We start from the raw sequence: 27,064 nt of genomic DNA, 5'->3' as shown, positions 1-27,064 counted from the left end.
CCTTTACAAAAGGTCAATCTTTCTGAACAAAAAAATCACCTTCACTATATAGATGCAAATTGCAAGATAAGAATTTTGAAAAACCTAATTGTTTGGCATAATCATAACCAGTTGGCTTCTCCCACAACCTCTTAGCTGGAGTCTTTTTCACCTTGTACTTTGTCTTTGTAGTCTTCTTGATTTTGGAAGAGCTTTGAGAACTTGAGTTTGGCATGTTTTCAAGAGAGTAGTACCAATTGAACTAACATTATCTGAACTGAAATGACATACTTTGAACTGATTTTTGGAAGAATTATCTTTGAACTGAGTGTTTTACTCCTCAAGCATTTAGTGTAGCATTAAAAAAAACTCCAAAAAATACACTAGAAATGCTTGTGGAGTACATGTAAAGTTGGAGAATGAAATTCAATCAGATGAGAGTAGCTTTTTGAGGGCTTTTATTACACAAGAATGATATAGGACTAGAGAAGACCCAATACCAAGCTTGGGCAAAATGTCGTGTCAGGTCACCATAATGGAGGCTAAGTGGCTCTGATACCACGTGTAATTCCATGTAGAAACAATGAGACACAAAATATATTTGTTTATTCATAGAGTGGTTACATATATAGGCATCTACCTCCATGTAAAGAGATCCCAGATCCAAATCATCTCCCTGATTATCTCAATCAATCATCTCCCATGATCACTCACTCATCACACCAACTTGACACACCTAACTGGAACCTTCTAGCACACCTACATGCATGCACTTCTTGCATAGGACTCCAAGCCCATAGGCACATACACATATTCATCAATTGGCCCCTTCACACATCTTGTATACATGATCTAACATGGATTCTATTATATTAGCTAGTCTACAACAATCTAAATGAGGTACCTACCTTGGCTTCACTTTATTAGGTTCTAGAAGTTAGATGTTGTTAAATTTGGCTTTGGATTTTGGTACTCTGTACATGGAAAGATCCATATTAGATAAGACATTTGTATTATCCTAAAAACTATCTCCTTAATTTGAATGAAATATATAAAGTAATGTGAAGCTTGAGAAGTTTGATTTGGAACTAAAATTATAACATTCTACAAAAAGCTGGGCACATTGTTGGTTATGCTTCTCATAGCGCAAGTAATAAAAGAGAGAGAGAGAGAGAGAGAGAGAGAGAGGGGGGGGGTAGGGAGAAGAGTACTAGGACACACCATGTTCTTACAAAAGTTATACACTCTCCTCTCATGATACTATTCGTATAGAGAACCATAACTAGGACCATGATACACAGAGTCATTTTATGTGTCCATTGATACATCTATTGGGTTTTTCTTTCAATAATGTGGTGATCCACATCACCCCATCCCTCAAAGTTATTAATTTATATGAATGTGATATATGTACTACGAAATGAACCATTGCGGTACTTTGTATATTAGTATTTAATTTTCACATTTTCATGAGACATTTTAAGAAAATTATGAAAACGTGTTTGGAATTAGGACCAATTGGTTGTATAGCCCAAGGATAAAATTTTACATTTACAAGTATTTAATAAAGAAGTAAGAAAAACTTTACAAAATTGGCCAACCAGTTTTAGCAATCTATAAATTCTAATAATGAGATAGTCTTAACAAGCATACTAGGAAAAAAATGGTACTTGGCACTTATTGAGAGAAAAGATAATTTAAAATGCTACATAAAGGGCTATTAGTCAATTCATGCCACAACAACTTGAAGCCTTAAACAATCTATCTCAAAACCAGTAGAAAAAAATTGCATGAAATTTGAATAATGATTTTTGAGGTCCAAGCATTATGTCAAATAATGTCTCAATACTATGTGAATTAAATGATATTTATGGCCATGCTGTGAACATGTAGAAGATCAAGGTCGAAAAATTTTCATTATACAATTAGAATACCTTTAGAATGAGTTTACAATTGCATGAAAATTTGGTTCAAATATTACAAAACACATAGTTGGTTTTGATGAAATAGTACCAATGGAATTATACATCTAAATGCACAATGTACTAAGTAAAAATAGATTTTAAATTAAAAATTATGAGCACTAGTTCCAATGACAAAGGAAATCGGTGTAGATGAACGATTGCCCATGGAAATAAATGCCTAAAATGGGTAATAGTCTCAATAATAATATCTTTTAAATAAGAATGCCTAAAATGTGTAATAGTCTCAATTATAATAGCTTCTAAATTCATTGTGACTCATATGGTCACATGGGAAAATATTGAATGGAACTTTAAGAAACATTTCTACTAGGAGAAAGCATTGAAATTTGAAAATATATACAAGGATTGGTTCATTGGTTCAACAAAAAGGATTATTTAAGTGTATGAGTGTGTGTATCTATCCAGTCACATTAGCAAGCTACTTTAAAAACTATATTATTGAATTGTGAGTATAAATACAATTTAGATTAGAACTAGTCCTTTCACAATAGTATTAGAATCGAGTAGTTCTATGTCTAATTTTGGCAAGCTTTGAGGATAGGTTTATATATGTGATTGTGCAATAGATGGTCCTAGGGTGCGTCATTTGTACGAGCAAAAACCCATGAGCAAATTTATTCGAGCATGTTTTTTAAGAGATTTTAAAAATGGTATTTCTTTAGGAAACATGGTTTTTACACTTTTATTTTCACTAGATCTAGATCCTTTCTTACCTCTATTATTACCTAAAAAGAGTTTTGAAAAATAATTTCTGTAAGAAACATCCCTCATAGTCACTCGCAATGTAATAATATTATACAAATATAATTACTTAGTTATTCAACACATTTATATCAATATGACGAGCTTTCTAGTATTTTTATAGCATGATAAATAACAAAACATTTATGGATATATCTCTAAAGAAGTTAAAATTACTATAAATAAGTACTAACTTGGACTTACATACCTACTCTCATAAAAAAATGTAGTATTTAAAACCATATATGAAATATTTTGTAAAATATAACTATTTAGATGTGCTCAAATGGCATTTTTTTATCAATTTAAGTGGCTGAATGACTATATTTGGACATTTTATGTGAAAGTTATGACACTTTTAAAAGTGCTATCTAAGGTAGTTCACGAGTGAAACTACCTTGGAAGACCTACTTCAAAGGGGAAGCTTTGTTTTTCCCTTCGCTCAGATGCTTAGAAGGTTTCGTTCGAAAAATGGTCATCCCTGATGGCCTTGAAATTCTTTTTTGTGATATTGTTTGATATGATTATATTGCTTTGGAGAAATTTGAATATCTCAATTTTCATCACCTTTGCTAGATAAGTAATTACCATGAAAGAATTAGAACTAAGATAGGATAATTTGTAGGATTTCTTCTAAGAGAAAAAGATGAAAGATCCTAAGAAATTTCCAAACTTTCCTTGCACAATCTAAATGTCAACTATTTATTTGTGTGTGTGTATGAGTGTCTGTGTGCGAGAGAGAGAGAGAGAGAGAGAGAGAGAGAGAGAGAGAGAGAGAGTTTGCTAGGTCTCCTTACATGAAAAGTACAAATTTCAAACATGCATTTGGATCTTGGTACTTTTCATAAAATATTAATAATCAAGGTAGTTATAGACCCTCTACCTCTACCTCTACCTCTACCTTCAAATTGGAAACATCTTGTGTATTCCATATGGTCAATTGGACTGATGTATGTCTTGCCTATGTAAACATTCCAAAACTTTAAAATAATTTGCAATATGTCATTCTTTATTCCTTGAATGAAAATCATCTTCTAAGTCTACATTTGAAAGACTTGTGTAATGTTACCTAGAAAAGAAATCAGGACAAGAGGGTAGACACTAAGCATGGTGACACTCAAGGGCCATAGAGGAAAGGAGAACGTGAGGGTGAAACGTTATCATGGGAGGGGAAAAGGGATTAGAAGGGGAGGGAATGAAGAGGGAGACTATGGCACAAGGGGAAAGGGAGAGGGGGAAGAGAAGCATGTACATGATGGGAGGAGGAATGTAAAGATGGAGACATCAAGGGAAGAGGACCATGCTTTATTTGAAAGGAAGGGAAGGAGGAAATCAAAGTACTAGCTAGGTGGCTTTACAAGAATGAGTGTGTCCTATTAAGGAATAGCCCCCTCCTTTTATAGCCAAGAGAGAGGGTCTCTCCCTATAAATGCATCCTCCCACATGCATGGTGTGTGTGGAAGAGTCTCCAATGTGGGCTAGGTGGTTATGCACTCTCAATTGTGTGCGATAATGCTTGGCTACATTTTTTCACATATATTAACTCCCATATCCCAAGTCTATGATACTCCCTTGGTCTCTTCCCAATTTTATAATACGTTCAAACATCTAGGAGGACAAGTGGAGGGTTGGCACAAGGAATCTTGCCACATCATCCTACTTTTCCCATTATTAACTTGCATCCTTGAACTATCTATACCTCCCCACATGAGTCTATCCTACATGGAGGGAATAATCCAATATAATATCCATCTCCACCTATTTTATATTACTTCTCTCATGGACTTTAGGCCATATCTCACTAAATGTAGGCATGGGACTGCCTAGGTGGAGGGTGGCACATGAAGGAACCATGCCACCTTACATTTTATAATATTACTACCATGGATTATGTACAACACATCTTATGGGTCCTCTTACGTGGAAGGGTGGCACATGGTCATGCCCTGCCACCTCAACCCTGAGCCCTATGCACACTATATTTTATTATACTATTGCCACACATACAAGCACACACACATATTAATGCCTTTTTTCTTAGACAAATTTATTCATAATAGTCCCCCCCTAGGTAGGGAATGCACAGCATTTTCATGTCTCTGTCTATCATGCACAAAGAAGGGCTTGAGATAACGCTTGTTGATCACCTTCTTGCATATGGCTCATGCAGCTCCCGAACTTGTACAGACCCATTGCTATGTTCCTTGATGACTTTGTATGGACCAGTCCACAATGGAAGGAACTTCTTATCCATTTGGTGGTCCAATCTATTATCAAAGCATAGCACAACATCCCCCTCAGCAAATTGTCTTTCCCATCCCTTGCAAATCTTAGCATCCAAGCGGGCCTTTTGTCGATTCTTTTGAATCTCTATTTGATGTAGGGCTAGGCATCGGGTTTCATCTAGCTTCTCAAGTTGCACCAATCGGGCCGCTACATGTTCATCTTCTCTCATCCTTTGTTCTTGTGTCAATCTCAAAGGCGGAATCTCTATCTCTAGTGGTAAAACAGTCTCAGTACTCTACACCAACTCAAAAGGAGTGTGACTTGTAGATATTTTATGAGTGGTGTTGTAAGCCCATACAGCTTCTGTGACCTTCTGATCCCACTGGCTCCTACTCCCTGTAGCCATTTTTTCCATGGTTTTACAAAGGAGGCCATTGGTCCGCTTCGTTTGACCCATGGATGCTGGATAATAGATGCTAGAAGTGTGATGATAAATACCCATGTGATCCATGAGCAACTCCACTACTTCATTTAAGAATGGACTCCCATTATCAGATACTATTTTCATGGGTGTCCCAAACCTTGTGCAGATACGTTTAAATATGAAATTTGAAACTGCCTTACCATTTGCAGCAGGGAGGGCGATAGCTTCAGTCCACTTAGTGACATACTGAGTGGCTACTAAAAGATACTTCTTTTTGGGGGCAGTCATGGGCAAGGGTCCGAAAAAATCTATTCCCTACTTCTAAAACGGATGGATGGACATCACCGGGTGATGTTGCCTAGGATGAAATCCTTCCTACCAAAGAATTGGCATGGTTTACAGGTTTTGCAATACAAAGTGACATCTTTGAACAAGGTCGGCCAATAGTATTCTTTTAATAGCATAGTCATGGGTCGCATCAAAGCAACATATTGATCAATGAAGCGGTGATAGTATCCTACTAGATTGATAAATGAGCGTACTTGATGTTTGGTTGTTGGCGGGGAGAGCTTGATGATAGCTTCCATGTTCTTAGGGTCAGGCTTGATGCCCTCAAATGAGACAATATGTCCCAGTAACCTCCCTTGAGTGGCTCCAATGGTGCATTTCTCAGGGTTGAGACTGCCATTCATATCATTGACCCTTTGGAAGGCCAACCTAACCTTCATGACGTGCTCCTTACGTGACGAGAATATACAAAAATCATCTAAAAGCACCTCCAAGAAAACCCCCAAATAAGGAGCAAACACCATCTGCATAAATCTTTGAAATGTAGCAGGAGCATTGGTGAGGCCAAATGGCATTACTTTGAATGCAAATGTCCCCCAAGGTGTGGCAAATGTGGTTTTAAGCACGTCTCTTCAACAATTCTAATTTGATAAAACCCGAAGTAACCATTATAAAAAGTATACATCTCAAGACCACTTACCTTCTCAAGAATGAGGTCTTGAAAGGGAAGAGGATGATGGTCCCTCTTGGTGGTTGCATTGAGTTTCTTATAGTCGATGCAAACCCGACACTTGTTGTTTTTCGTTGGGGTGACTATCACTGGTGAAACCCATTCAGTATTGTGAACTGGAACAATAAACCCAGCTTCTACAAGTTTTTGCAACTCTGAGCACAAAGCATCAGTCTGTAGGGGCTATAATCTCTGATACTTCTGAGCCACAGGCTTCGCATCAGGCTTCAGCTCTATCTTGTGCTCTATGGTAGTCACATGGCAAAGGTGGCAGTAGCTAGTTGCGAAGAGGTCAGGGAAATCTTTGAACATTTCTAGGAACTCATATTTCTCATTTGGAGTGAGGTCTCGGGAAAGCATAGATTCAAGTTGTTGAGGAAGTCCTAGCTGTTACCTTTTCTGCAGGTGGCGGGCTCCGAGACACCTCCATCATGTAAACTTCCTCCTCTGAGAATTCCTCCCCCCATCTGATTATTCCATTGATTCAAACACCGAGGATGAGAGAGTATCACTATCTTGCTCCTCTTCTTCTTCTGGTTCCGTGGCACTTGGTTGGATCGGGATCTTCTCCTTAGAAGCACCAAAAGACATGTGTCCTGTCTTCCAATAGCTAACTGCATCACTCTCTCTTAACTATGGTCTCCCAAGTATGGCTGGGTAACTCCTGCCTATATCTTCGATGTCCACTACATAGAAATTGATGGTGGTACTCAACCCATTGACAGTGATGGGCAAATCCTCAATGACTCCTAGCGTGGCGAGTCATCGACCATCTGCTATCTTGATTCGAGTGGAGTAATGCCTTATGCATTTCAAATTCAATCGCTTCATGATTCGAGGCACCATGATATTACATGCAGCTCCCCCTTCAACACACACACTTTTGACACAGCAATTATCTACGATGACATCTACTGTATGTGGGTGTCAAACAATTTCTTTAGAGATAGAAGAGACCTCTCATACCTTTCCCTTTTTCTTGCTCCTCCTTGTTGATAGCCCTTGCTGTAGCTCATGTCTCACCTTAGGGCTTAATGCTATTAGTTGAGGGAGCGTAATGCTCAAAGACCGATGAGCAAGGTCCTGAATGACCGAATAGTCCTCTTGTCCCGAGTCGATGGGAAAATCTGAGGGCAAGCACTTACTCCTGCGAGATCTTTTAGTCTTCTCTATTGGTGGGTCTGCCATCTCAGCATCTGAGGGCTCTGAGGACATCTTCTTTCTGGGGCAGCCCGGTCCACGGTTTGGAGAGGGGTCCGAGGTGGTACGACTTCTTTTCTCGAGGTCAAGGATCTCTACGTCAAAATCCTCAGTGCCTGATTCACTTAGAAGATTCACCCTTGGAATATTGGGACATTGCGTGCGATAATGAGCCTTCTGGTGGCACTCGTAGCACACAACATTGGCACGTTCTCTTGGAGGGAGATTGGATTGATTTCTGATGCCCACCATCTCAAGCCAAAGATCATTCAGGGCCTTGGCTAGGTCATTGGCTCCGGGTTCCTTAGCAGGAGGGGCGGGGGAGTAGAAAGGAGGGGGGCTCATGGGCGAGGCTGGGGAAATCTTCTTGATAGAGGTTGCGGATATACTCCTTGTTGAGGCTAAGGCATCTAAGGAAGGACCATACATTTGAGGTGGAGACGGTGGATACATCCCTGATGAGGGGTGGGGGTATGCCCCTGAGTTAGATCCCCCAGGTGGTTGTTGCAAGAATTGAGGGGGTTGCGGAGGGACAATCATCTTCTTTGAAGCAGGGTCAAGCGGGGTCAGACTGAGCTTTATCAAACTTTTGAGCAATCTCATGTGCTAGCACCATAGTTTTTGGATTCTCTCATTTAAGCTTGAGGCGGATTCGTCACTTGCTCCTGCTACAAGGTAGCCCAGCACATGCTGAGTCATTCCAGCTCAAAATTCGGCATTGTCCTCATGTGTGGCAATTAAACGATTCAGGAGCATGGTCGCTCGATCCACATATCAACACGCCATCTCACCTTCTGACTGCTTCAAGTTTGCCACCTGTAAGTACACATTCTCCGACTCCTCTTCTTTGTCGAAATACTTAATCATCGTTGCTGTTAACCTGGGTCAGCTTTGGCAAACATTGTCGGCTTGCTTTTCATACCACACTTGAGCCTAACCCTCTAGAAATGTGGGAAGAACCAACAGCCATCTATCTTCAATAAGAAAGTGGAGAGAAACACAACGGTGCTTGAAGGCCACAAGATACTCATACGGATTTTCTTCAACCCATCCATAGAACACGGGAACGTCAGCCATGCTTGAAAAATGGAAAAGAGAGACGAAATGAGGCTTATCTATGGGCAAACAATGGAAAGAGGTAGCTTAAACTGAAAATCAGGTGAAGATACATCCACAAAGCACACATAGGCAGGGTAGGGTGTGACTGGTGTATTGTGAAATACTACACGGGAAGAATCTTCAATATAGGATAGCTCATAGACAATCTTAAAAGGAGCAACTCTCATGATATCGCATCCATCTTTACAAGCGAGGGTTAGAGACACGATGCTGCATGAGGTTGTTCATCAAGGCAAACAAGAATGCAATGACAAATGTCAACAGTTGGAGGGCTTGCACATCACCTTCAGCTTCTTCCAGTTCTTGTAATCGCCATGCTATTTCTTCAAGGGGTGTCCGGTCTGGCATCCTTCTTTTGAGAAATATTCTTGAGGATCTTTCTGATGATCTTCCGAAGTCGGTAAACTCGTATCAAATATGCCCAACACTCAGTTTCATGATGACCACAACCTTTGCATTCCTTACAAATGATCACCCTCCTTCGTGGCTTGCGGCTTTGTTGGGGTGGTGCTTTCACTCGCGTCATGCGTGATTGAAGTACAAGCTTCACCTGTCAAGAAATCAGCAACTATATTTTGAGCTTGAGGGATATGTTGAATTTTTACCTCTTCAAATTGTTGGCACTATTTTATGTTACTTCTCTCATGGACTTTAGGCCATATCTCACTAAATGTAGGCATGGGACCACCTAGGTGGAGGGGTGGCACATTGAGGAACCATGCCACCTTACATTTTATAATATTACTACCATGGATTATGTACAACACACCTTATGGGTCCTCTTACATGGAAGGGTGGCACATGGTCATGCCCTGCTACCTCAACCTTGGGTGCTATGCACACCATATTTTATTATACTATTGCCACACATACAAACACACATATTAATGCCTTTTTTCTTAGACAAATTTATCCATAACAGTACTTGCTTAGTACTGACCTAGTTATACCTAACTATGCACCTAAGTAAAATGTTATTAAGAATTAGGTTGAGAAATCACTAGTTCTTGAATTGCCTTAGTTGTTTCATTATGAGCCACTCATGCTCTTGCACACATGCATGCATGTACATGCACGTGCAAGAGCATGAGTGCATGCACACACACACATGCATGCATGCATGCATACATGCACACATAGTTTGCAAACTACAGTGCAGTGTGCACACACCTAGCCACATAGTATCGTGCATAATTTATATTTCAATTAGGTTTACCTAACACAACTCTATCTAAAGGGGTGGGGAGGAGATATGATGGATTCTGTCATGGCAGATGGCTGAGAATGTAGTAAATCAAACCCAAAAAAACAAGTGGGCATAGTCATCAAGCTTGAGGAGTGAGATCTCCCTAAAAGCTAGAAATACTTTAAAAATTGATGCGAATGAAAATGATTCCGGAGGCCACCCTATAATTTTGCAAGGAGATGTCAGGTAGGCGAGCAATGCCATCAGAGATGGCTTATATTCTATCTAGTACAGGAGCAATGTAAGCAATTCACAAGACTTGCAAGAAGATGTTATTAGGCCAATATCATCCCTATTGGTAGGACACCTATCATACATCACGGCAAGAAAATAATTTTCTATAAAGAAAGACTATTCTTTCATGTACGATAAAGGCATTGATTCCAGGTCTAGTTAAAAAGTTTATCTAACCTCCAAAGATGATTGGCATAAAGCTATATCCATGGTGAGAGAATGAGTAATCAATAAGGGTTGGTGGCCGTTAGGTTCATTGTTGGAGTGTCTTGGGAACCAATCTTTGATCTGGCAAGTTTCAAACCCTCTAAAATAGTTTATACCTCAAGTACCTCAAGATGAGGAATGGGCAATTGCAAGACTACTATGTGGGACTTTATCATAGGCTCTTTTAAAGGGAGCATCCATGTAGGCAACCCTTTCTCTCACCAATTAATTGCTTAATGGCAAGTCTTTTATGATATTTATATTGGTTGGAATGTCCTAATGCTAGGTAATAGCATACATTAGAGCAACCTCTTTCCCTTGCCCCTTGCCATATTAGAACCATGGAAGGCATACTTTGTTGCTTGCAAAGGGGTCAAATATGTGCAAGCTTCAATTCACAAAGATGATATTTTATGTCCATGATAGCCACTTGATGCTATGCCTTAGGTATGAACTACCAACCTATTTGGAATAAGCTGCATGATTTAATTCAACCTTTCATCTTGTTTCTTTTGGGCTACAAAAGCAAGGAGCATGGTATCTTTCTTGGCAATGAAATGATTAGTGTATGTTTAAAATTTTAGGAGGTAGGGAGATTTTTGTATCTTTATACATTTTCCAAAGACATCCCATTGCTTCTAACATGAAGGCATCCAAGGTCTTTTTACCCATGCTAAAAGAGGAGGTAGAACTATATGTATGCCATGATGATTGCTTGTAGAAGTGCATGCAATGGCCTAGTAGAACTATATGTATGCCATGATGATTGCTTGTATAATTTCTAGAAATACATGCAATGGCTTAGTAGAGAGTTTTTAGTACCCTCTAGGCTTCTTTTGTATGCTTTGCATGATCGTAAGGGTTTCATCCTTTGAGGATATAGACCAGCCAATTGAATATCCCAACTATTCTATTATTTGTCATGGTTGCAAAATATAACCCAGTTACAAAAGTTCATGCCAATCTTTGGCATTCAAAAGGCAAAAGCTTAGAATTGTGAAAATTAATACGTAACCTAGTAGCTAATCCATATAATTGCAATGCATCCATGAAAGAGCCTCGGGGGGGTCACTATGTAAAAACCCTCTATATCACGTGCGTTCAAGGCCTATTTCTAAAATCCCTTATCTGTAAATTTTTCATTAACAAAATGTACCCTTTTTCTATACAAATTTGTAAATCTTTTCCAAAATTGTTTTAAATACTCCCTTATGTAAATTAACATTTGTTAAATTTAGATATTAAAAACATCCTTCTATTGAACTCACGTGATAGGGTTACATATGATGAGTGACCCCCCCGAGGAAAGAGCACATGTCTGACGAATTATTTTGTAGGAAGCAAAAAAAGTTATCTACATAAATATGAGCCAAAAATTGCTTAACATCTAGTATTTGCAGTCCATGCAAATTGTCCTCATTTGATGGATCGCAATGGCATAAAATAAAGCAACAAGAGGCATCCTTGTTGCACTGATCTACCAAGGGTCCATGAACAGGAGAGGTCACCTCCAAGAATGCATCGAGAAATAATATTTTGATATAGCCAAAAGATAGCATTACACATCCTTGGCCCATAAGTTCCCAGTTTGGGCATGACCTAAGCAATGCAATTTGAATACACTAGCATAATGAGCAATTCTTGTTTGTATACCAATGTCTATATGCAATTGGCAATATTTTCATGTATCTACATTTGTGGTACAACACCATACTACACAAAGAACACCTTTCAAGTTTCAACCAATTAACCAACATTTTAGCTGGCAATAAAGTAATGGGGTGCCAATCAGAAAGGGTTTCACACTTTTGCTTTTCTAAGAGTAAAATTTTTGGCCCTTATTGCTTGAAGGTAGGGGAAGCTATATATCTCCCAAGAATGGTTAATATCTGAAGGATCATATCCTTAAGATGAGCCCAATATGCATGAAAGAAAACTATTGTAAGGACATCCCATCTTGGGAATTACCATGTGCCCAAAGAATTTGAAGAATCATCAAGTTCTCCCTACAGGAAAGGAATATCTAGGTTGATAGCATCCTCAGGCAATAACATAAGCATTATTCCATCCAAAAAAACATTCCTAGCTACATGCTCCCACGAAATAGATGGTGAAGGTGTAGCAAATAAAGGGCCAAATGTAGCCCAGGTTCTATCTATCCTCTAGAGCAATAGGTTCTTTCTATCTAGAGGCATGAAAACATTTGAAAAACTTTTGGATGAGCGACCCTTATCCTCAAAAGAATTTGTCTTGCACAGATTCGCCATTTTTGAAGCTTTCACTAGTCAATTTGTCTTATGCATACTTGGCCTACGATAAAATTAAGCATCTCAGCATATTGCAATGATTTGAGTTGACATATATGCAAATATTGACCATAGTGTTTGATGACATATTGTATCCTCATGAAAAATCAGTGCTAGGTCACATCCATATCCTCATTGGCTTCAAGGAGCAAAGGCCTGTGCTGCATTTTACCATTTTGGTGAACTAATGATGTTCATGATAAATTTTATTAACAATAAGACATTTTGGCAGGGGTAGCCTAGAAGCGCTAGTACTAACTCATACCAAAATAGAGACCCATACAAAAGGGTGAGTGATACGAAAGTGCATGCGAGTTGTCACGACACATATCACATGTAAAATCAGCATGCATTAGGAAAAAAGGGAGCTCATTTTGGGGACTTATAGGATTTAGAAAAATAGGCTCTCGATCAATCAAAAGAGGACTAATGTAACGTCAGAAAAATACCAAAAACCATGTCAAAAGATTTCTTCAAAAGATGATTTTTTCTGCAGAATCTGATGATTCTGACATCGCCAGTGTGTCCGGAGCGAACCAAAACTCCCAAATCGACCCTGGAGACACCGAGAACCAATGCTTGGAGGCTCAAAAAAGGAAAAAAATGCCCAGATGGGGGATTTGCACTAAAATGTGATTTGGCCAGTTGCCATGGGTGATTTGGCTAGTTGGCAACTGGCCAAATCGCATTTTAGAGCAAATCTCCCATTTCGGGCATTTTTGTCCTTTTTTGGATCTTCGGGCGTCGATTTTTGGTGTCCAAGGTCAATTCGGGGGTTTTGGCTTGCTTTGGACGCATTGGCGATGTCGGAATCATCAGATTTTGCACATAAAATCAAGGATCTTATATATGTATTGAATGTGAAGCTTGAGTATTGGACTGACGTTTTTGCAGTAAGTATCCGTATTTTATGGCATTTCCCATATTTTGAGTTGCAACAAAAATAGGTAAATAGTAAGTTTCTTAGAGGGCCCCAAAATGAGTTCCTTTCTTTTTTAATGCAAGCTAGCCTGTATTAAGTACCACCTGTCAAGCCTGCCCAGTATTGTGATCAAAGGTAAAATCCAAAGATCAGAAGCATGAATCTCAAAGACTACTTTAACCCATGATTTGTGTTGCTTAATAGCATGCCAAAACTATGTGTTGTGTCTTTATTAAAATTTGTAGCCATATTGAAAGAGTCACTAAGGAAAGCATTGCCATATACCATAATCTTTGACCATACACTTGGTCCACGAGCTACGTTTCATGGAGCATAAACTGATACAAATTCATATATTTCGCCATGCACCATCCATCTGCTACCATTGGAATGATTAAAAGCAAGACATGGGTTGAGATCATGTTTATACATCATCAAAGTACTAGAACATACATCACATCGAGAGTAAAATATATGATAGTTTGAAAAATGCCTATGCCAACAAGGATATGTTTGCTGTTGATTGTGCTCTTACATGCGATTCTGTTATATATGCATAATGCTACAAAAGCCTGCAGTCACAGAAAGCATGTAAATTGTAAGAAAGCATTTAAGATGTATATACATGGAGGAAAATCTAATGTGTATAAAAGCAAAAAAAACAATTGATTAACAAGCATCATGTGCCTAGGACTGTTGAACGATAAAGCCATATTGCTATCGGTATGATTCATATGTATCGATAATTCTAATACAATTACTGATTATAATAGTTGGATGGCCCATTGGTATGAACTCTATTACTGCAAATTTTCATGTTATTACCATCACTAATGTGGAATGAATTGACTTTATCTTTATCTAATTCCTTTGCTTTTTTTTGGGGGTCATGTTATTCTCATGCTATTTGGGACAGAAAATGATATTAGTGAATGGTGCATTAACGTAAATGTTAATGAAATATCTATAAAAGGGCTATAAAAGGGCCTAAAAGAGATAAGAATCAAGGGGACTTCCCCACAAGCAATTAAAACTCTATATGTGGGACTAACCCATGCCAATCTTTGCCACATGTCAACCTTGCAGGTTTGACAATTGTGATCCCAACCATGTGAGCAGAGATTCCATCATAGTCTATCACCTAGCCACTCTCAAAAGGGCCTATAGGAGATGAGAATGAAAGGGACCGCCCATCCATTTATGGACTCCAATGTGAGACTAACCCACACCAATCTTTTCGCTGTGGCCGTCTCGCATGCAGGGTAGGCATGATTCGCAATAACATCTTGGTCCCTCTTTCATTTACGCCTAGGCCTTTTATAAATAGCGAGAAAACGATTGGTGGAACGCGACAACATCCACGTTTCAATGATAGAAAGAGAGAAGCATATCATCTTTTAAACTGTCTCCATTGTTGAAAGGGCATATCCATGTTGCAGGTTTGAGATTATTTCACGACCTTGGTTCTTCCTCTCATCCCACAATTTTAAAAGAAGTTTTTTCGTCTAGGGTGAATTGCGTACAATCTCTCTTGGAATTGATCATGTCGAGGCCGAAGCTTCTTGGTGGGTCTCTCACAAGTCTTGGCACTGCAGTACTGGAGACATGAGGCTGCCAGAATGAAGGAGCAATTGGCGTTCCTGCAAAACACAGAAAGGTGTAGCCGAGGATCAGCCAACTGATTTACTTGACGTGTAAATTCCAAGTAGCTTATGCACTGAAAAAGTACTTGGTCTATTGAGGCAAATACATTAGTGGCTATGTGGCAGGCACTTGATGGGCGAAAATCTCGCAGGATTCCAAGTGGACGACTTAGAAAAGCTAAGAAACCAATTGAGCACAGGATTAAACCGAGTTCGGACCAGAAAGGTAAGAGCTTCAGCCTGAAGGGCTCTCAGAATTGGGTGCTCCTAAGTGCAGCTCTAGAAAAATCTTACAGCATCTCTAGAATGCAGCTATATTTTTGTTTATATTCATGGTAAACTTCTATCCAGGTTCAATTGCTGCTGGAACAAACACAAGAACTTCGTAAAAGGGTGCGTTTTTCTGATGATTAGAAGCAACTGTGCACGCATAATTGCATGACTTCTTCGTCGTTTGATGGTAGCTGCTCGATACGTTTTCTTCAGGAATATCTGCTTATTCAAGAAAATGAGATGCTGAGAACTAAGGTACAGTAACTCATCTCTTATGGTTACACTTTCACTCGATGACGCGTTTCTTTCGTCTAAGTACAGGTTGCAATGGCCTTGCAGCTTTCAAACATGTACACGATGCAAGGGAATACGATAATCGCAACGAACTGTCAAGATGCTCAGGAATCGTCGGGTTTAAAGGATTCGTCCAGACCAAAGGCCTCGGTAGAATCAAGCGTCAGTCCTTCCGAAACAACACTACAACTTGGGTCTAATTTCTCAGGTTATCTCATGTCCGTCCTCTTCTGGTGACCTTTTTCACTTCATTCGTAAGGATCTAATCTAAGCATTCGAAAATTTTCTGGCAGGATAAAGCTCGACAGTTGATGTAGAAGATTGCTGTCATCCTTGACAATAGCCTTAGCCGTTACGCCAGCAGCTTTGAGCATTGAGAAAATTAGCGACAACATACAAAACTAATAAATTCAAGAAATGCACGTCTGTGGTGGACATAGCTACGTTGGATCTACAAGGATGATCGTATAATTGAAGGCACAGGATTTGACAAAAGAATGAATGGGTCCAACCGATTTTCTTACATCATTGATGATACTAGTGGTGGGCATTAAATGCTCACCTCATTGATGATACTAGTGTTGGCATTAAATGCTCACCACATCTCTCTTCCCGAACCTCCAATCTCTCCCAGAACTACCATCCTCCTCTTGCCATGTCACTAGCTTTGGTAAGCTTCTTCTTAATATATATAGAGATAGAGATAGAGATAGAGACAGAGATAGAGAAGAGAGATTATGGCCCTACACATCGCCTCCTAATTATCCAAGCAAGTCTAGTTAATGCAGTAGTCAATATTTGCTAACATATTTCTAACCTTTTTCTTGTCAATTTTGGAAAGTAATTGTCAAAGACCTTTATGTTATTTAGAATTATGTGCCCATTACCATTACCTTTGATTCGAAAATTAAAAGTTTAGGAGAAATGCGTTTCATTTGTTTATGTATTGAAGTATTCCTAGAACTTATCATTTAATGTATCATAAAAGTCATGTTGTAGTCACATGATTGGTGTTCAGATTGAAGAAAGTTTGATATTTTAATCTATTAAAGCTATATAGTCTCTATCTACTTTCCTCTATTACATACATTACTTCATCCCACTTTTAAGCATTTTGAAAATAATTTAAATAGGGTGATACCAAAATTTAAAAATACGTTTCTTGGGAAGCTTATGATATTTTCTTTGAACATTTATTGAATTGGGATTTTTTTATGTCAAAATATTTAAAAAAATCTCGGGGGGTCACTATGTATAAAGCCTCTATATCACGTGCGTTCAAGGCCTATATTTAAAGTCCTTTATCTGTAAAAAATTTCATGAATAAAATGTTACCCTTTTTTATACAAATCTGTAATTTTTTTTAAAAACTATTTTAAATAGTCCTTTATGTATATTTATTTTTATAAATTTTAGAAATAAAAAAATTCCTTCTGTTGAACTCACGTGATAGGGTTACATATGATGAGTGACCCCCGAGAAAAAAATTAAAAGTCTAAATAACAACAAAATGTAAGTACAAATATTTTCATAATCATTATATTTTAAATGTCATTGTGAAAGCTAAGAAAAGTACTTATGACCATGCTTTTCTACTTTGCTTTCTCCTCTTAGTCTATCATAGTATTCCTCTTTGAGTAAGGGAAGCGAGGTTAAAAAGTTTGTACGAATCTATTGGAAAATGCTATGAAAAAATAGTTGTTGCACTTCAAAATATGTAGATACTTCAAACCTTGCCTATGAAACTTAGAGGTAGAGGAAATTTCAATGCTACGATAAAGGGAGTATAGGTTAAAATTGAGAGATATATATAGAATGTTGAGGAGTTTTATAGCCATGGATTTGAAAGAAATGCACCTACAAAACCCATATACACAATCCATAGGTTAAAGTAGCCATCAAACACACTTTTGCTATTTTAAACTCCTCTTACACAAAATAAAACCATTGAATTAAATAAGCCTCCTTATAAATATATCTTTATAAATTAACTATAATTAAATACCTCTTATTTAGAACACATGATCATCCTAAGTTTAGAATTTATCATTGTATTTAGGGTTTTCATGATGTCTCACAATCAAAATAAAACAAGTTTTCTAAAAAGGGAGCATAGGATCCACTTTAACATGAAGCTTTGTATTGCATATGTAGATATAGGACCAAGCATCCAGCAACTTAGTTTATATTGTAAATCATTTTGCTCTTTTAAGAAAAAGGCCCTATGATTTAGTATAGGATTCACACCCTTCGAAGCACTTTATATATAAGGTTTGGCAACACCCTTCCAAGCACTTTATATATAAGGTTTGGCAACACAAGGGATTGGAGTGTTCCCAAACTTGGTAACACTTTAGCACATGATAGGACCCCACTATTTGATTGCATATATATATATATATCTATATGGCACTAATTTTTGTCTAATTGTTGATGAAATTTGGTGGAAGTTTAGGTATTATACGGCCCCACTACTAATCCCATAGAGGGTTTGTCCAAACAACGGACTAGAGTGATTCAACTTGGACCAAACTTGGTGGTATTTTAGGTCATGATAGCACCCCAATACTTCCCATATTTTATTATATATAATATCCATAAATCACCCATTAATTTGGTCCAATCATGTGACCAAACTTGGTGGCAAGTTTGATCATGCCATCAAGACCCCACTACTTATCAAAATTTTCCTCAAAAGTATGCATGCATGCATATATATATCTTAATGTTTAATATATCCTAAATTGGTTGCACCTATGATATTCCAAATGAAACAAACCTAATAGGGCTTTAAAAATTTCAAAAATCATGTATAGTCTACCTTTAATCATGGTCCCAATTTGCACTAGCTGTGATTCACTTGAGTTGGATTTTATTAGGTATCCTATTGAGCAAGTAAGTGAAAAATAGTCCATTCAAATATATGTACATTTTTTCATATTGACACTCTTTTAGCATAATACCAAACATGTGTGTAGCCAAAATGAATAATGTATTTGCTCTATATTTGCCTCTCTTTATGGCCTTTGGGTCTAGGTCTTCAAGGACACCTAACATGTGTTGCAAAGTCATGTAGATACTTGGCAGGTCACTAGATATGTTCAAAGTAAAGCCTCTATTTAGATTGGTCTTCTGAAATTCCTTCCTACTAGAATGTTTGAAATTTTATAAAATCAATAAACAAAACCCTTATTTATGTAAAATTCATAGTGTAAGCATACTTTAGAATGCTTACATGATTGATAGTTTTCTTATTCACATTGGACAAATTTGAAGTAAGTAGTGGGCTTTAAATTCCCCTTGAATGTCCATGGCTTCGGGATTTCAAGGCATCACTATCTTTTTGTTGATTCTCAAGTGTTAATAATAGACATACACTATTTCTGATTAGTACTAGGCTCTTTGAAGTAGTGGGCTTTGAATACCCCTTGAATGTCCATGGTTTCGGGATTTCAAGGCACCACTATCTTTTTTAAAATTCTCAAGTGTTAATAATAGACATATATTATTTTTTATGAGTACTAGGCTCTTTGAAAGTGACAAAAGAATAGATGTTGGACATTTTAATGTGTAAAAGACTATGAGTCAAGCATCAAAGATGTCATGGAAAACATGAAATTGTTGTGAACTATAGAATATTTTTCATCATCATTTATATGCAAAATGTTAATGTCATTCTGCTCAAGGACCATTTTCATCTCTTTCTTGCTAGGAAATTTCCATACTTATACTTTCTTTTGGGTCCACAGGATAAAGAGTCAAACAGAAAGTAGATGATTAAAAAAGTAAGTTGGAATTCTATTCCTATATCAGTTATGCATTGGGATCTATACAAGTTAAAACCTCCTCTAATGTTGATAATGTTGTAATGTAGTAGAATAGGTACTGGCTATGGTCAAGATAATCAATAACAATGAACACCATCCTTTGCAGCATATGATGCATCAATTGGCTAGAAGCATTGACATCTTTGTATCGACATCTCTATCTTTAAAATTTGGTTTACTTTGCATGACAACTTGGAACACCTACCACCATGTTGGATTGGAATGATTTGAGTGAAAACCACCTATGTTCAAAATGAAAATGGATTTACAAATAGGATACTTTAAAAGCTTAAATAATGTGTGCTTATTTATTCACATTGATCAAGAGAAACAAAAAGTATTATTTTCATTCATTCAAAGTTTGGTTGTGTCAATGGGTAAAGTCATTGGCATCCTTTTCATCTGCCTCATTTCCATCAGGATTTATACATGCCAAGTGTTAGATATCAATGCTCCACTCTCGTGTAACTACATGGGAACAAGCTAACTCTACTTGTAAGCTCCCCATATGAGGACAAGGCATTTGAGTACCTCGGTTATCCAGTAGGTCCGGGTTTGGATACCAAATGGGGGCCATGTGTGGCTTGATGGCTGGACGGCTTCAGATAGAGTTGGCACACTACCAACTAGGCTACATGCAAGTGCGATAAGGCATCCCATGACTGACCACAATGAGGGTAGATGGAGCATTTCTCGGGGCAGCCCACTCTCAGGTTGCAGGGCCCGTTTGGAGCCCCAGATGATCCCGGATGGCTTTGGGCCATGGCTCTAGGCCGAATGAGTAGTATAGGTGAGTTGCTCTATTCTGTGCCACGGTTCTAATGTGTGGTTGATGGCCTATTTCGAGACCGATCTCCAGTCGGCCGTTTTAGGCCGATTGGGTCGATCTCCCAATTAGGTCTAACCGACTACGACTGGTGGCTATATAAGAGCAAGCCCATGAAGCCCATCATCATCACTGGCTACATCAACCCTGATTCCTTAGCATCCAGCCTCCGTCCTCTACAATTTCCAGCATGCCATCGAAGCTTCTTACATAGGAGCCCACGGTTGGGAGGCAGTGCCATCTATTATATCAGTTTTACAGTAATCAAAATTTTGATTCTCCATACTATCTGCTTTTCTCTCTTGCATACGAGATCTTGTTATCTGTTGAGCACAGACGTATTGTTTTGTTACATGGTATTAGAGCTTGGGGTCTAGTAAGAAGATTTGGTAGTGTGTTTCTGTTTGCAAGCAGATTGTGAGAGATGGCCCAGCCTGCAAGACTGCGAATCCCACTATTCGACGAAAGCGAAAAGTTGGACGGCACTAACTATCCACTTTAGAAGTTCAAGATGAAGACCATCCTAAGCGCATACGAGCTTTGGGATACTCGATGTATGTGAAGCTTGCATGATGGGCAAGCAGCATCAACAACCCTTTCCTAAAGAGGCCAGCAGGGCAAAGGCTCCTCTAGAGCTCATTCACACGGACCTCTATGGAAAGATGGAGACAGAAGCTTTGGGTTGTTCCTACTACTTCATGATGCCGATCAATGACTATAGTAGAAGGATATGGATATACTTACTAAAGAGTAAAGAAGAGGCTTTTAGTAAGTTCAAAGAATTGCTTGTAATGGTCGAGAAAGAAATGGGGAGGAAGGTGAAGAAGTTGAGATCAGACAGAGGTGGTAAGTTTACATCAAGTGAATTCAAAAGTTACTGCAAAAGTCATGGGATCAAGAGGCAGAAACCCCCGCCACCATGGATGTTTTTATCGAATCTATGCCTATATATTAATATAAAATCTTGGCGAAAGTTTTAATGGTCATTTTTTAAGTTTCATAATTTTACTATAATGTAGTACTTTTTTCTATATTTTCTTTTGAATTTTGAAGGAAAAAGTGTAAATCCTGGCGAAACTTTAGGTTTTTTTGCATAAAAGTTTCAAATCTTGGCGAATGTTTCAAACATTTATTTTTATTAGGGCATACAAAATTTCGACACCAATATAAAAGTTTAGCTTCTTAACGCCAAAGGGAGAGAGAGAATGAGAAATGAGAGAGAAGAGTAGGGAGGGAGAGAAAGAGAGAGAGGGAGAGAGACAAGAGATTCAAAGAGAGAAGAGGGACTCCTTAAATGAGAGAGAAGAGTAAGGAGGGAAAGAAAGAGAGAGCAAAGAGAGGGAGAGAGAGATTAAGAGAGAGAAGAGGGTCTCCTAGCGACCGTGGCTGCTAGAAGGAGCGAGAGAGTAGGGAGGGAGAGGGAGAGAGAGAGAGAGAGAAGAGAGGAGGGAGACTTAGGGAGAGAGAAAGAGAGAGAGGGAGAGAGAGAGAAAGAGAGAGAGGGAGAGAGAGGGAATGAAACTTATGGCAGTCGTCGCCACCAGAGGGAGGGAGAGAGTAGGGAGGGAGGGAGAGAGAGAGAGAGAGAGAGAGAGAGAGAAATGAGAGAGGAGAGGAGGGAGACTTAGGGAGAGAGAGATAAAGAGAGAGAGGGAGAGAGAGAATGAAACTTCTAGCGGCCATGGCTGCCAAGAGAGGGAGGTAGAGAGAGAGAGAGAGAGAGAGAGAGAGAGAGAGAGAGAGAATGAGACTTCTCGCGGCTGTGGCCGCCAAGGGAGGGAGGGAGGGAGGGAGGGAGAGAGAGAGTGAGTGAGAGAGAGAGAGAGAGAGAGAGAGAGAGAGAGAGAATGAGAAATGAGAGAGAAGAGGGGAGGGAGAGAAAGAGAGATTAAGAGTAAGAAGAGGGATAGAGGAGAGAAAGAAAGGGAGAGAGGGAGGGAGGGAGGGAGGGAGGGAGGAAGGAAGGGAGAGATTAAGAGAGAGAATTCAAAGAGAGAGAATTCAAAGAGAGAGAGAGAGAGACATAGAGAGGGAAAGAATGACAAATCCTAGCAGCCAAGAGGATAGAGGTAGGGAGGTAGAGAGGGTAAGAGAGAGAGAGAGAGAGAGAGGGAGAGAGAGAGAGAGAAGAGGAGAGAGAGAGAGAGAATAATAAATCTCTAAAGAAAGAGGAGAGAGAGGTGGAGAGAGAGAGAGAAATAATTACAAATCTTAGGGAGAGAGAGAGAGAGATGAAGAGAGAGAATGATAAATCCTAGAGTCCATGGGAGGGAGAGAAAGAGAGACTTGAGATAAACTAAGAGAGAGAATGAGTGGGATGAGGACAGAGAGGGAAAGACATAAGAGTTGTCAGAGAGAGAGAGAGATTAAGAGAGAGAATGAGGTGTCTTGACTATGGCTATAGAGAGAATTAGGAGTCGAGAGAGAGAGAGAGAGAGAGAGAGAGAGAGAGAGAGAGTTCAGAGGAAAGAGAGAGTTTTATATATTTACATGTTTTATATTATACTTTTAAAAAATTATAAAAGAGTGAATTTATGGTTTGTTTTTAAGGTGAGATAATATTTATATATATATTCATCTTTTAAATTGGAAAATGTTAACTTTTCTTTAGATACTTGTTCTTCATTTCTCTCACATGCAGGTTTAGCCTCTACATCAAAACCCCTTCTTTTGCATATTTAAGCCTCTTAAACCCCAGCACATTAAAATGAACACAGAAAAATAAATTATTTATTGCTTTTCTTCGCTTCGACGGTTGGTTTAGCATAGTTTAGCATAGATTAGATTGCCTTAAAGGAGAGACAATTCTCCAAGTTGCCAATCGAAGCCATGCTCAAATTTTTCTAACTAGTTCCTAATCGTTGTCAGTCCCTTCGCTCACATGCGGTTTAACACTCATAACATGCTATTAAATAAGACCTTTTACCATTTACCAAGAAGTTTATTAGTGGCCAGATTGCATGAGCAGATAGCCGATATCAGTGGACAGATTACATATATCAGTGGATAGATTACATGTCATGGGGCATATTGGAGCTTGATGATTATTGGTTATTTTTATTGCATTTGTATAAATATTTAAGCTCATTTATTGTCATAAAAAACCTTGTAAAGCCTTTTAGGCTATTTTTAACATTTATTACCATATGAAGCACCTTGTAATAAACTCGACCATCCCGACCATTCACTATTTAACGAGTATCAATGGGCTACATAAGTGGATATCAGTGGAATAGTTTTTAGTGGGTAGATTGCATTAGTTGGGTATGAGTGCACATATATCAATGGATGGACAGATTACATGTCATCACAAAGATTGAAGCTTTATCACTAGAGGGCAAATCAATGGATGGACAGATTACATGTCTTCACAAAGATTGAAGCTTTAGAGGACATTTTATTTCATTGTAAAGCTTGATTGACTAATTTTCTTACATTTGTACAAATATTTAAGCCTTGTAAAGCCTTCTAGGCTATTTCCCACATTTATTGCTATAAAATACTTTGTAAAGCCCTCTCCACTATTGGTCACATTTATTGCCATATGAAGCCTTGTAAAGCCTTTTGGGCTATTTCCCACATTTATTGTATCAAGCATTGTATATTGTACTTTACTTGTATGTATCTAAATTCTTCATTATCTTTTCTTGTAGGATTATGGAGCAATCAACTAATATGGATGCTATCCTAAATGACTTTGAGATTGGAGCATGGGTCTCTGATGTCACTTTGAATTTTAAAGGAAAGGAATATAGCCCCATAGGCTTTGGTAGGTGGACTCGATATCACATGGGCAGAAGAGCTTGGTTTCTTCATCAAAAGGAAAAGAGACTCTTTCTACTTATGTCAAAAAGGGAGTTCAATGATGTTGAAGATCCATGGGATGCTACATTCTTCAAAAAAGATATGACTTCAAGCCTTGTAGTAGGCATAGACTCAAAGACCTTTGTGGTGCCTCCTCCTCAACCATCAAAGTTTCCAGAGCTGCAAAGTGCATTGGAGGCTCTTGCATATACTTGGGAGCAATTTCCTAGTGTGATGGCAAAAAGGATGCATGCAAAGATAATGTTTGAGTACTTTCAGGATGCACGATATGCTCCTCAGATTCAAGGACCTTCACATGAAGGAGATCAAGCACAGAATTCGATGCAGGGGCAAGAAGAACATGCACACTGTCACAAACGTGTAGAACATGAGTGCAAACTTCTAGAGCAGGAAATGGTGGATGTCACTAAGGATGATGAAACACAAGCCTTGAGTGCACGGGAATTAAAAAAATTTAAGAAGATGAAGGTCGATCCACAGCAGTTATGCTAGAAGCCCTTGCTAGCAAACCACGATGTGAAATGCAAAAGGCTAGTACTGCAAGAGCCACGGTTCCAAGCAGTAAAAAAAGGTATCGTCCCACTGTAGAGAAAGATCATGTGGATGAAAAACGATTAAAAGAAGAGAAAGATGAAGAAGATTCAGAACATGAGGCTGAACATGATCAGGATGAACTCACATTAATCAAAAATCTTAATCTGCATCTTAATCAAAGGACGTGGTTTGTGAATGCCAAAGATGTGGAAGCTACAGCTATCTTTACTAACAGCCGAAGCCTTGATATATCCTATGCACTGCAAATATACGAGGCTTTGAGATGGAAAGAATCTTGTGTCAAGCAACGTGGTCCTACGCCTAATAATATTTTGTCCAATCAAAAATAGCTTTTTGGATCAAATAACATTTACAGGGCCTACACATTTCGAGGAAACCTTCAGTTGATTCTTTAAAGACACTCTTAAAAATATTCCACATGAACAAGGCGAAGAGGCTCAAGGTGAGAATATGTTAAAGGAAGCAAAGAAGGAATTCCTCCTTCATTGCATATTCTACCCCATTGATGGTCAACATTGGGCTTATGCTTGTAATGAGATCACCAAAGAAGCAAAGGAGGTCAAAAGACTCACTTCAAAACAATTTGCAAAGATAAGTTCATTCCATTATTATCCTGCAACAACCTGTATATTCAAGCATGAGATCCAAGTATTTGATTGAGTCCGAAAAACTTAATCATTATGTCCATGGAAAGCGTAAGATATCCTCAACATAAGAGGTCTTACAGAAGGCAAGGGTTATATGGATAACATTTGGTTCTCCAAATCCTGATTTGAAGCAAAAGATTACAAAAGCAGACGTCGACACACTCAGAAACTTCTATACTTCTTTGAGTGCAGTTGTGCCTAGGGGAACTCAAGAGCGAGAAGAAAATATGACAAGCCTCAAGGTGGTGAGAGACAGATATGCCGACTATACTTCTATCATATTTCATCCTGTTGAAGTGTTCAATGAGATGCTTGAAGCGTGCATTGCTTGTGAGCGTGGAGAGTTGACGTATGAAGCTCCTTTGTTTATCTCCGAAAAGTCAAAGGTAATAGATAAGGAGTTGATGGCAAGGATGTGGAGGCCTATAAAGTACTTACCTGACAAGTATGCATCCATGGTAGTACAAAAACTTTTAAAGAAATAATGGTTTTTTGGAAAGAAAGACAAAGACCATTGCATGGAAGAATGCATCAATGTACAGGTGAGGCGTGATGCAGTGCATAGTGCCATTAAGTATTTGCTATCAGAGAAACAAATTCCACTTAGTCATTGTAACATTGACTATAATGTGGTCAAGCATATAGCTTCTTTGTCAACACCCAAGGTAAAGCTATGGGCAAATAGGTGGATTAAAAAGGATGAATATGGGTCAGAAATAGTAACCTCTTACATGAGAAAAGAAATCCCACAATAGGTGGTTGCATATGTGGAAAGATTAATCAGTGAGATAAGGATGCCAACAGATATGCACCAAAGCTTTCAATTCAATGTAGAGGTTACGGCAGAGTCTGGAAAGCTTGTGAACTTCTGGGGAGTTTCAGAAGATGACTTCATCAAGAATGAGTCAGCATGGGACAAGCCACAACTATTCTTCATCAATGAAGTTTCAAGCGATGATATCCATAACTTCATTGATAGAATAGTATATACCACCATTAGCAAAGTGGCAATTTGCAACATTGTCATTTTTGTTGATAAAAAAGACAAAGAAGCCATGCAAGTTACTCTAGAGCGAGCATATTCATCATATTTGAAGATCTATAGTGGTGTTTATGTAGCAAAGAGAGGCAAGAGAGAATGTGGCATAGCGATTCAATCTCTTGAATCATTCTTTTTGTGTATGCGGAGTCCCAACCCTGATCACTCCTTACAAAAGAACATAAGAGGGAATTCAAATAATTTGAGATTGATGCTAGAAGAGCAAGATATTCCCAGGTCCATACATTATCAAAAAAACAACTATGGAAGTCCTGCAAAAAGTGGGAGTCTCTTGCTTACCATGATGGAGAATTTGCTACCGGCAGGTTGGGAGGTCACCTTGTGCAGGATGGGATATTTATTTGAGGATCTCCTCAGAAAAGGCAACTCCACAAATATTATTGAAAACAAGTATTTCATGGCTTATTTTCAGCGTCAAGCAGATCTAACCATAGGCTATGAAAAAGAGGTAGAGCACAAGGAGACTGATGACATGGATGATGACCTTGAAGATCATAATGTCCCAGT

General features: G+C 38.5%; 1 protein-coding gene across 2 annotated transcripts; it reads left to right on the top strand.

The window, feature by feature from the left end:
• The first annotated feature begins 14,736 nt into the window (after positions 1-14,736).
• Positions 14,737-16,692, top strand: LOC147887276 (agamous-like MADS-box protein AGL11). Of its 2 annotated transcripts, none has more exons than XM_087394429.1 (6): positions 14,737-15,264; positions 15,377-15,476; positions 15,602-15,643; positions 15,737-15,778; positions 15,863-16,025; positions 16,111-16,692. In XM_087394429.1, the coding sequence occupies exons 1-6, from the start codon at positions 15,227-15,229 to the stop codon at positions 16,113-16,115; spliced, it is 390 nt and encodes a 129-aa protein (XP_087250555.1). In that variant the 5' UTR covers positions 14,737-15,226; the 3' UTR covers positions 16,116-16,692. The 2 variants fall into 2 exon arrangements, with proteins under 2 accessions (XP_087250555.1, XP_087250556.1); XM_087394430.1 differs by having other exon boundaries at positions 15,240-15,301; positions 15,363-15,476.
• Positions 16,693-27,064: the final 10,372 nt, after the last annotated feature.

The sequence above is a fragment of the Dipteris shenzhenensis genome, chromosome 23 (assembly GCF_047967505.1).
Source record: "Dipteris shenzhenensis isolate YYH24624 ecotype China chromosome 23, Dip_SZ_1.0, whole genome shotgun sequence".
Lineage (NCBI taxonomy): Eukaryota > Viridiplantae > Streptophyta > Polypodiopsida > Gleicheniales > Dipteridaceae > Dipteris > Dipteris shenzhenensis.
The sequence above is the reverse complement of the archived record's forward strand: the minus strand, read 5'-3'. Positions and strand labels throughout refer to the sequence as shown.